Genomic DNA, 12239 nt, shown 5'->3' with positions numbered 1-12239 from the left:
AATGTTAGTCACAGTAGAAAAATGGGATGGAGACCAAAAGCAAAATGTTGCAACTTCAGTTGTTGCTTCAAAGACTGGGACCAGATCTGCAACTAGTCAGTCAGTTGCTGCCTCCGAAGCAGTTTTGGTGCTTTGAAGTGGTGATAAAACAGCAACGAGACTGAGTCAGTCTGCGACTGAATGCAGTCTCTTTGAGATTATACAGTGGTTGTGATAAATTAATTGCAAATCTCTTGCCATCTATTTCACATTAACAACTTACATAGAGTAAAGCCAAAACCTTAGAGATCTGAAAGAAGTTCTTCCACAAATAGTGACACAGTTGCTGCAGAACAGCGATTTACCTGCAAAATCACACAGCTCATCAGCAACTTTGCTTTTATATAGGAGTACAACTAGCTGAGTCAAGTCCCCCATTCCACAGAGATGTGTTGCAGACAGTAATTAGAGTCTGCAACACATCTGTCCCATGTTAAAGTGCCCAACTTTGCAGCAGAATAAACATGATTATAGATACAGGATATAGGAAACTTTTTCAGCTTCATTACAACTGTAAATCTAATCCATGTGGATGCTGGGGTCGGGTGCGGCCAATTTGAAAAGTGAAGCTGGTCAAGTGATGTCTGCTAGGCTTCACCTCAGCGAACTTGAGTGAATAAGCTGGAATTCTCCTCGTTTGTCCTTTTGATGCCCTAACGCTCCAAAAATGGTCAAAACAGTAATGTTGAGGCTTACATTCAGGAGTTTAGGACTTACCCAACAGCACTAAATTTGGACAAATTTGTCATTTAGTTTACTTTTTGAAATTATCTGAACCCAATATGTCACATTAGAAAGATTCTAATACACAACCACCACTGAGGATGGTGAGAAATGAGTCTGGAGAAAGGTTTTGAAAGTGGAAACATGCTGTCATTTGTGAAATAGTTGGGTAATAACTGAACTGAAAACACAAACATCGATGTTTATGTACCAGAAACAGAACTAAGGGTTTTCTCTTTAGATTTCTGCTAATCATTAGGCATCATTTAAAAACAAATCAGTTCCCCTGAAGGAGGGATTCGGTGGGTGTGAATTTCTGATTGTCTCTGGGTAAAGCCACCTGTGAGGTCGTCGGGTTCATGAGTTCCCATTATGCCATCGTGCAGTTGTCGGACAACACTGTGCTGTGTTTTTGTCGAGCCATGTGCTGCTGCCACCACAACAACAGCCCCCCCTCTCTCTCTCACACACACACACACACCAGCGCTTTTTTTTTTGTAGGGGGGGGGGACTAACCTACATTTGTTCCCAGACAAAAACCCAGAGGGATAAAGGAAAATAAATGCTCCCGTGTATGCTAAAAATAAAAGTATGGTGGGTTTTTGTTTTGATTGTTTAATACAGCAATATAGTTAACCTGACTTCCTTCTCCAATACATTAAAAGCATCTGTCAAGAAAATAATCTGAATCTGAATTCATAATACATTCATATATATATATGTACTTAAATACAAAATGAAAATATATCATTAGAGGATTAAAAAAAAAGCAGCTTTTCTTTACAGTTAGCAATTTAACATACTTAATTCTAAATCAAAACACCAGAAAATGAGTCAATGTCCAAAGAAGTGTGAAGAAGAAAACAAAAACTGTAAAACTGGACTGGACAGAGCATGCTCACTGGACCACTTTTAATCCAACAGTTGTTGAGTATTTGTAGCATGGAGGGAAAAGATCCTTCAAGCACCTCAAAATTACAGTTATACAAGGTAAAGATCCATAAAAAGAAGATATAACAGCTGCTTTGTGCAAATACACAGTGGTCCAGAGACTGGGACTTTTTCCAGTGTTGTTACAACAAAACATGGATAGTCATGGGACAACAAGTTACACAAGAAATAAATAAGTTGTCTGCTTTACCATCTTCAAATATACTTTTTAAAATATATTTATGCATGTATACTGACAGTAAAGTACAAAAAGGCTTAGGTAAGGGATTACAATACCCTGTCAAACACAGCTGGGTTTCATCACAATCAGACATTAGGTTCACAAGGATTTCTGTAATAACATTGTGGTGTTCTCATAACAGCGTGTTCGGGTTTTGAAATTTGGAATTGTAATGTTTATGTAGGAGTGAATCAAATCTAGAGCTATGACTAATCAAGTAATGTCAACTGAAAAGAATTATTCAATTTGATACCGTTTTTAAATTACATATTTCCACAAAACAGACAAAATGTAAATCAAATAAAAACATTTACATGTAAAAATAATTGATACTAAACAGTACAGTGGACTCAGTAACTTAAGCTACAAGTTAGTTTAAAAAAAATGCTTCCCATTTTCTCCTTTTTAACTCCTTCCCGTTATTGTCTAAAATAAAATAACTAATTATTTTATTTCTCCTCACCAAAATATCCTGGAATAGCCAAGTTAAGCCAGTTTAAGTAACATTGGTGGTTTTTTTACACCAGCTTTTCCTTTAGCTGTTATCTCGCTAAAGCTAACATTTAACATTAAAAAAAAAAAAAAAAAAAGTTCTGTTTTTCTGGTAACAGCAGCAAAAAAAATTCAAACAAAGTTAACTGGTTAACTTCATTTAAATGGTCACATCAAACCAACATTTCTCTTTGTAACATTATTAGTGTCTTATGGTCATGTTAATAGTGTTCACATATTAGTTCCTGCATTTGCAAAGATTTTAAAGATTTAAAGGTCAATAACCTTTCAAGTCATAAACACAATGTTGTTATCACAACGACTTGGAAGTCTGAAGTTCCATCTGAAAGGAAAGAAATCTGAAATTTAATTTTACCTTTACAATTACATTTTTAACTTGTAAGCTAGTTGAAAAGTAAAGTAACATTAGCCAATTTTGTTGTGTGTTTTAGTTTAGGGGGGGGACTTTTGCTTAAAAAAAATGTTAGACTCATCTTATTAAATTCTTCTCTTTTTAAAAACAATATTCAAAAAAATGTCAATCATTATAACTGCATGTTTTCTAGGAAAGCTTGTTTCTGACTTTTTTACTATCCATAAATTAAAATTTCAGGTTAGCTTCTAGGGAGGAGTCGACATTTTAAGTTAGGTATCTTGTAATTTCAACTTAAAAGTAAATCAAAATTTTTAAATAATACAGAAATTTTAACTTACTTTTCCCTGGCTATGTTTGTTTGGTGTTTGTTTTTTTGTTTGTTATTTGTTTAAAAAAAAAAAATCAAGCAATCAAAAATGTTCCTTATAATATTCTTTTTCTCAAGCTAGCTAAAAAGTAGCATTAGCTTGCTAAATTTGACGATGTTAACTATTATAAAGAAGTTTTTGTTTTGATTTTTTCATTTAAAATCAGTCCTGTTAAATTAAAAACAATAATTCTGATTCATTACCACTTGATTTGCTCTTGTAAGTGATATATTATATTTCACGCTGTTACCGCATTAACCACAATGTTACCACAGGGGACTGGTAAACGGGATCCAGACTGCATTTAAAATGTGTACCATTAAAACTTTCAAGGGACCACAGATCATGCTTTTCCATTCAATCCTGTGACTTATGTTTTCTATATATATTTTACTTAATGTAATTTCTCAGCAAAATAGTCACCTTTTTAGACAAACTGTATAAATATGCAGCACAGAGTGAACACCGCAAACCCCAAAACAGCATCTCTAGTGTCTCACAGGAAAGCATCCAGCAATACAGACGGCAGCAGTGAGAAAGAGGCGGTCAGACATAATAATGCAACCTGCTGAATTTTCTGGCTTTGATCAAAAGCAGTGGCAGCCTCTGCCTCACAGTGGTTATGGACTGTACAGGTAACACAAAGGCAGTGTCTGCCTCCTTGTCTGGGATGTGCCCCACAAATATGATGCTGGAAAAAAGTGCCAGAAACACCAACTTATGGCTGTATATTTCAGATGGCTCTCATTTGATTTTGAATAGAGATCTACTATCCTTCATGAAACTAGCGCTCACTCTGTCGGCCCCCAAGCTTCACAATCAGAGGATGACACAGAAACAGAGTCAATGAGGATTTTCGGGGGTGTCAGTTGTCACGGTTTGACTGCAGTGGCAGGTTCAGGACAGGCTGGGGTGGATGCTGGTGCCGGCTGAGCCAATGTGGAGAACCAGGTGGACATGGCCGTCTTGGCGCTGGTCAATGCTCCTCCCACTGACTGACCTGAGAGTGGAAAATAGAGAATTTCACTTTACTTTTTTGTTTTTCCTACAGTGACACCAGAACGAATTCTTACAGTAGACATTTGATTGCTTAATAAGGGCAAAGTCATGGTTACAGTTAGGTCTGTAAGTGTTTCTACAGTTTTTTATAAAACTTCATTCAGTTTTGTATTTAAACACTTAAAAGCATGCTGTGTTTGACAGAGATCAGGTAACTAAGTCTCTGAAGAATACTCAATTTCTTTACCCTTTAGAAACTCTTGGGTTGCTTTTGCAGTTTGCTTTGGTTCATTATCACTTTGTACTTTACTGCTTGGTGTTTACCTTACAATATAAATTCCCTTGAGAGCTACTCTTGTGGTAATTTGGCAATACATAAATAAAAGCAAGCTGAAATTGAAGTGAAGGTTCCATTTCCTGGTTCCATGCCCATGCCATAAGTCAGGGGTGGGGGAACTCCAGGCCTCAAGGGTTTTAGATGTGTGTTTGATCCAACACAGCTGATTTAAATGGCTAAATTACCTCCTTAACATGTCGTGAAGCTCTCCAGAGGCCTGTTGATGAACTAATCATTTGATTCAGGTGTGTTGACCCAGGGTGATATCTAAAGGACACTGGCCCTTGAAAGCCTGGAGCTCCCCACTCGTGCCATAAGTCATAAGTCTTTCAAGTCTTATGTGGCGTTCCTGTTTTTGAGTGTAACTGGTGGTTTTTGCCCCTTGTTGTCAACTTTCTGTATTTATATTTGCCTTTGACAATGATATGCATACCTCCTCAAAAGTGCTTCATTTGGTTGTATTCTGTAAAAGGTTTTTCTTAACCATGGAATTCTGTGATCATCCACTTCAGTGGTTTTCCAGGCCTTTTGGTGTTGCTGAGCCAGCCCGTCTGCTTTTTAGGAATGTGCCAGATTGTTGGAACTCTCTAATAGATTTATTTTTCAGCCTAATGATGGGCTACTTCACTTGTACTGTCATCTCTTTGGGGCTCATACTGAAAGCTGAATTAAAGCTCAAAGTTTGCACTTTAATGACATGTTGACTGGTAACAGTCTGATCTGGGTTTAACTGAGCAGCTGCCTTACCGACTGCCTTCCCAGTCTGGACTACACTGCGACTGGTTGTCATCATGGCGTTTCCGATCTTCTTCCCTCGCTCGCTGTTCTGCACCGAGCTGCAAAGAGAAAACAAAAGGTTCACAAACGCCCAGAACAAGCATTCTCTATTTTCATCTCCCTGTCTACAATCTGACACTAAAGGAATTCTTCCTCCTTTCCAGGAAAGAAACCACATAAATGTGCTGTTGCTAAATGTTGCACAAACCTGTTAAAGAAGATTATGTAACAGCAAAGAGACTGAGCATCAGTCACAGGTGGTGAATGTGATGATCGGAGCTGACCCAACAGCGGAAACAAGACGACCAAGTTTCACAACAAATGTAGGGCTAAATACGGCCGCGCCTAGCTTTATCTGAACAGCAGCTTGGCGTGAATCCAGCACACAACCTTTCACGCGGATCCCCGCTGACCTGACATTCAGCAGGAATCTCACTCCTGCATCATCTGGGCAAACAGCGGCGTTGTTAAAAAAGACGATGGGGATATATGTCAGCAGCTGCAGAGAGCAGACGTCTGTCACTCAAGCCTCTAATCAGCCGTTATTTCATCTGAACATAAACTCACTGTCAAGTTTACTACACGTGTAAATCAAACCTGAGGCCCGCAACGCCGAGGTTTGGGACACACTTACAAGTGATGTTGGGAAACAAAGCTACCACACATGAAGATTACATCACTGGATTTCAACACACTCACATATGTTCTGTGAGCCAACAAGTCTCAATTTGTCTTATTTATGTTTATGTTATGTTAAATAAAATGCTTGAGGAAAACAAGAAAATCTTTAAGACAGAGAATTTAATGAATATGAAGGCAGGTTCTTGCTTTTATTCTCCATATTTATGGCCATATTTAACCTAAAAGACTGCGATTCAGACTACAAGTCTGCAGGGACTTATTAAAAAAGGTTTTTATAAAACTTTTCATCCTCATATAACTGATTTTTTCCCCCCAAAATGTGTGACTTCTTTCCCATCACAAAATCGTGACTTTCTTCCTCAATAACTTGTTACTTTTTTATGCTTCACTTGACTTCTTTCTCTTCTAAAGTTTGAGGGTTTTTCAGTTTTTTCAAATTGTCAGGTTATGTCTTAATAATGATAAATTTGCAGGTCTTTTTTAATATATTTGTATTTTTTTCCAGCATAAATGTACAACGTCTGGGAATTTTTCTTGTCCATCTTTGGTTTATTTATTAACTCATTTTTAAAAGTTCAAATATGTGAGTTTCGTTTCCTCATAAGTTTGTGACATTTCTGTAATATAACCCATCCTCTCCCGGGAGCTTCCTCCCTTTTTTTGGCCCTATTATGCCATTGGTAATACACATCAAAAGGCAGAGAAAATAAATTAAATCAATGCAATAACTGTGAATTTTAAAGCAAACATTCAAGATTTCCACTAAGAAAAACTGCTGCCAAGATTCAGAGTGGCTCTGAGAGGCCTGCAGGATGTAAAGTCTACATATGAAACCTAAAACCAAACAGAAAATGAGACGCGTGCGTAGCGCCATCATTCCTTCAAACCACACAGAGCCAGAGTAGCATCAACGTGACACCGCTCTCCGCAGAAGCAGAGCAGAGCGTCAACTTTGAGGCATCTTGGAGTCAGACGGCTGTCCTGCAGCGCCGTCGCCTGCAAGTGGATCTGCCAAACAAGCTGCGGTTGCTAAGCCCATGTTGCTAGGATCAATAATCCAGCTTTGTGGCTGCTCATTTCCTCGGCAGGAACCTCTCCTCGCTGTGCTTCTTTTTGGCTAAAGTAGAGGACCTGCTGACGGACAATCCCAGCAGGGCAGTTGGGTCACGCAAGTTAAAGCAACCGAATAGAAGTGAGTGTAGAAGTTTCCTAAACGAATAAAAAAAAATAAAATCTGTTCGTTTTATATTTTCACACAGCATCCCATTTGTTACCATCACCGACTCAACAGTGCCACAAGTAGTCAAATAAAAAAAAAAAAAAAGAAAAGAAATCTGCAAAGCTTGCAAAATTAGCAGCTGTCATTAATGTTTGGATGGTTGTTGTTGTTTAATCATCTTTTGTATATGACTGTATTGCAGCACATTGTTCCCAGGGTTTCTTGGAGACCATATTTAGTATAAATCTAGAAAAATAAAATATATCACTAAGGGTAAAATATATGAGTAAGGGACAAAAGCACCATTTATTTATTTATTTATTTTGGTCTTGCAAACATGTCCCTGTTAACAAAGGCTTATCCTGATGTAAGTGTCTAACGTCTGGGTAAAATCCAGTCCATTAGCACTGCTAACAATTCCTGTCATGTTGGATTTGAGACTATTTTAAACATTCTGACACTAAAAAAAGCTTTTTTTAAACTTAATCCATATAATCTCCTTTATATTAACCTCCTAGGACCTGCCGTCCACATATGTGGACATCACATTTTTGGTTATTTTGACCAAAATACTAAATTTTGCTCAACATGGGCCTGATATCCACTTATGAGGACATTATACTGCTACTGTTCTATCAAAATTTTAAATGAATATCCTCATATGTGGCTCTCATTTTTCTTAAAAACAAAAATAAGGTAAAAAAATCTGGAAATTCTTTGTTTTTACATTCATCGGGCCCCAGTATGTCCAAATATCAAAGAGAAATTAAAAATGCATGTCGTGGAAGAGTTCGGGTCTTAGGAGGTTAATGTGGGTTAATTTACCATCACAGTCGTCTGTTGACATGTGCTGTTATGACAATTTCTTATGGTAAAAATGTGTCCGAACAATAATTTCACAACTTTTACATTAGTTTCATGTAGAGAAATTGTGGAAATATGCGGTTCCTTTGTTTTGATATTATCGGCTTTGATTTCATATTAACAAGAAAGTATTCCTGTAGAAAATATGATATAAAATTTGAAAAACTTTTTAAAGTCTTAACCATGAAATAATTGCAAAAAAAAAAAACCAAAACATTTTTTGAGAACTGAGTGTTTATTGAACCTTCCGATTGGTCTTTAAAATAAATTAAATATTAATTTGCATATATGAGTGTTCATTTGTATCATATTTGCTACAGCGGGCATTTTTTGTAAGTTAATAATTACAAAATATATTGTGGAATTTATTTTGGTTTTTCAGTGGGAAAAAAGAAAACCCAGAACACAATTTGCTTTAAAGGGTTCATTTTGAATTTGTCACTTTTTCCTTATAAAATTTGTTACTTCTTTCTCACAAATTTTAAAACAAAAGAAGACACCTGTGATTTCTTTCCTCGTAAATCTGTGGCTTTTACCTTCAGAATTTCTGGCATTTTTCTTCTTTTTTTTTTTTCCTTCCAGGAAAATGTTGCAATTTTTCAGTTAAAAAAAACCAAACAAACAAAAAAAACACTTTTTTTTGTTTTGAGAATTTGTTACTTTTTCCTTGCAAATTTGTCTTTTTTGTTAATTTGTTCCTGGTTTGGTACATGAACAACTGAATTCCTGATAAGTCATAAGTGATCCCATCTGGATATTTTTAGCCACTGAAATAGCCTGGTCGCTTGAGGGTTAAGGATGGCTCTTGACACTGGTTTAGTGGTTTATGTTTATTCATTACACATGATTAAGTAAACCTACTTAAGATCTTAAAGCTCACATATGATCAGAAATACATCAAAATTAGAGGAGTATTAGTTTAATACTAATGAACGAGATCCAGAATCACGGTTTTAAATGTTTTGCTCGCTGTGAGAGATGAACTGCAGCACTGGAAAAAAATCTTAACTTTGAATGTGTTCAGGGGAAATCTGGGTGAAATAATGGAAACTTTGTGGCTCACATGTAAACCTGCCACCCAGTTTCACACTGGTTTCCAGAAAGCCCAGAGCTTCTGTGTGCACTCTCCATCGAGCTGAGTGACCCAAAAAAACAGCTCCTTATATAGCAGAGCGCGGTACGCCAACAGAATCAGTGTGTGTGTGCGTGTCTCCGCAGCCGTGCAGCTCATCACATGACTCTGTTTTCTGAGAGCATCTCTGCCACCGGCTGCTTTTTGTCCAATGCTGATGACAAGGGGACATGAAAAGAGTTGGCCTTTAGTAGCTCCCTCCTGGTGCTTCAATAATACACATGCAACACAGCACATTCACAAGGAAGTCAAGCGTGGCACTGAGTCTTTCTCTTTCTTTAATCCAGTGATGAGCTGAGTGGAGTGCACAGACTCAGCCTTCTTTTAAACTTTCCCAAGCAGTGGGATACATCAGGCTCGTCACCGTCTGCCCCACTAACCCCAGTCCCCCCCTCTTCCCCAGCCGTGATGTCTCAAGTTGCAGTAAAACAGCTCTGTGTTTACCGATGCAGGGAAACACAGGGGGAGAGTTTTCTGCTGATTCTCCAGCTGATGAGAAGCACCAAGGCAGCTCTTTGGGGTCAAGAGAATGTCCCGAGACTGACGGACACCAAATAAATAAATAAAAGGTCACCGATGACACATTTTACTAAAGAAAACACACCAAGCTTTCTTGGTATGATAGAACATTTTATATGCTGTTTTATTGGCTGGTATGACTCATAGCTGTCTTGGCCGATACAACGCAGCAGGTTGCAAAACACTTCTGACTTCTAATCTACTGATTCATGTTTCTCAATACAAATTGTCCTCCTTTTTTTTTTTTTTTTTTTTTTTAAATCTTTTATGCCTGCACATGAATTTCCACTCCTTATTTTTCTGACTGAGCACAATTTTTCAGCTGCACAGTCTCATATGTACTGATATATGTACACAAAATGAATATTTTCTACAATTAAAAGGAGAAACAGGAAGTTGGGGGGGGGGGGGATTGGGTGGTAAAGTGTTCACATGGTTCACACTAGAGATGGCACGATACCACTTTTTTATGTCCGATACCGATACCGATATCATAAATTTGGATATCTGCCGATATTAATCCGATATAGTGTGTTTTTTAATCAATAAAACTGTTTTTTTTAAATATCTTGCTGCATTTTGTATAAGTTCATACTCAAGTTTAAATAAACAACAACACTAAAGCTATTCTGTTATACCTGTATGTAAAAAATACACTGCACCCAAAATATTTCATAGTTCAGCAATACTGATCAATCTAATAAACTTAAACCTACTCCATCCTTCCTATTCTGGTATTTTAAAGAGTACTTAGCAGAAATATTAAGCAACCTAACTAATAGGGTTGCAAACTCCCAGCAAAAAAAAAAAAAAAAGGGAACCACCCCCCACCCTCCACCTCATGATGCTTAATCGACGTAATCAATTTTAATTTGATGCAGGGTGAAAAAAATGCACAGAAATAAATTATTTTTCAAGAATAATTAAATATATTCAACATCTTTCTTCTACAGAATTGCAAACTGCACAGATGGTACTTTCCCAAAGGAAAAAGTACTATAGCTTACTAGGGTATATTAGACTTAACAGTTACTATATACAGTAATGGACTTCTATACATTTTACATCAGATTAAAACTTTGGGTGTAAGATTCAGATAATTATTTATTAAAAGCTAGACATTTTAAATGAGAATAAGAAAGATAAGTATGTCTTTGTGCCCCCTTTTCCCTGTTAATGCCCTATCGGCCCCCCTGGCTAAACTTTGCTAGATCCGCCCCTGCACAGTTACCAGCCGTCAGCTACGTAGAAAAGGATCCTGGTCTAGAAAGTAATATTAAATAAATTCTAACAACAGATTATCAAGCTTAAACGTGCTGCTGTTGTTCAGCCGCTGGTTTCCTCTTTCTGGTGCAAAGTGGGCCAAAAACAAAGAAGAGAGACGGACTCGCGACAGAAAAGCCGATCAGCTGATCATTAAGCAGTTTCACGATTGAAGTAGCAGCAAGAGAGGGAGAGAGAAGAGGCTCCATATATCGGTTGTTAAGCTTAACGTAGGTACGCTTTACAACCATTCAGAGATGAACTTACACACTTGCTTTACTTCTCTCTGGGATAACTTCCTCGGAGATGAAATGCTGGATTGCTAGCGAGGCTACAAATAAACACAGCCGCTCTATCACGTGAGCACACTGCTTCGACGTGCTACGGTTACAAGCCGAGTTACGTCGTGTCGCAAGTTTTGTGAGGTGCTTTTTTGATATTTAATGGATCGGATTACATTTTTTAATTTCTCGCCGATATCCGATCCAGTAATTTAGGTCAGTATCGGACCGATACCGATACTTAATATCGGATCGGTCCATCTCTAGTTTACACCAAAGACCAGAGTTTGCGTCATTTATGTCAGAGGTTTTTGCATTTCTACTTGAAGTTCCCAAGTTAAAATACTAAAATTACTAAACATCTTCATAATGCTACGTTTTCTGTGGAAAAAAAGAAGATTTTGAAGACTTGGTTATGTTTAGAAAAAAGTACAGCGCATGCTACTCATTTTAAAGCTCTGTTTTCTTGGTTGCCATGGTGATACTAAAGCATCTGGACAACATGTGTCCTGCAGACACTAAATATACTTCCTATTGGAAGACTGTTTTTATTTCACAATAAATAAATATATATATATAATGACACAATATGTTCTCACAAACACAAATAATTATACTGTTTTTTTGTGACTATTTTAATTTTTTGCTTTGGCTTCTTTATACTTAATATTTTACATTGCATGTGTAAAAATACCCGTTCAGTGTTTCTATTGTGTTTGTTTTTATTTATTTTCTACTAAAAGACAACTCTCGCGCGTGCTTGATTCAATAACTGTAATACATTGATGACCTTTTTCATCCTATTTAGTGTCACTTGATATTTGATTCTGATGTCTTTACGGAAATAAACAGTTGCAAAGATTTTGTTCATAGTAAATGGAGATGTTCACAAATCTAAATATAGCAGCCGTACTGGAAGCCCTCCAGAGGTTAACGGGAACGTGATCCTAATCGGGACACCTGCCAAATTTAAATCAAGTCATTTCTATGGGCCGATTACCAGAACATCTTACTGCACAGTCTGCAAAGTCACTGCT

At 37.2% G+C, this 12239-nt stretch overlaps 1 protein-coding gene across 1 annotated transcript in view; it reads right to left on the bottom strand.

Moving 5' to 3' along the window:
- Window positions 1-1401: 1401 nt before the first annotated feature.
- The window catches only part of avl9 (AVL9 homolog (S. cerevisiase)), a 29638-nt gene continuing 18800 nt past the window's right edge, over window positions 1402-12239 (bottom strand). Inside the window, exons 15-16 of the mRNA XM_063484087.1 lie at window positions 5253-5341; window positions 1402-4169 (exon numbers count right to left, since the gene is read on the bottom strand). Of these exons, the coding sequence (XP_063340157.1) occupies window positions 4042-4169; window positions 5253-5341 (217 nt within the window). The 3' untranslated portion in view covers window positions 1402-4041. The remainder of the gene's footprint in view (window positions 4170-5252; window positions 5342-12239) is intronic.

Source organism: Pelmatolapia mariae, linkage group LG9, assembly GCF_036321145.2.
Source record: "Pelmatolapia mariae isolate MD_Pm_ZW linkage group LG9, Pm_UMD_F_2, whole genome shotgun sequence".
Classification (NCBI taxonomy): Eukaryota; Metazoa; Chordata; class Actinopteri; order Cichliformes; family Cichlidae; genus Pelmatolapia; species Pelmatolapia mariae.
This window is presented reverse-complemented; position numbering and strand designations above follow the sequence as displayed.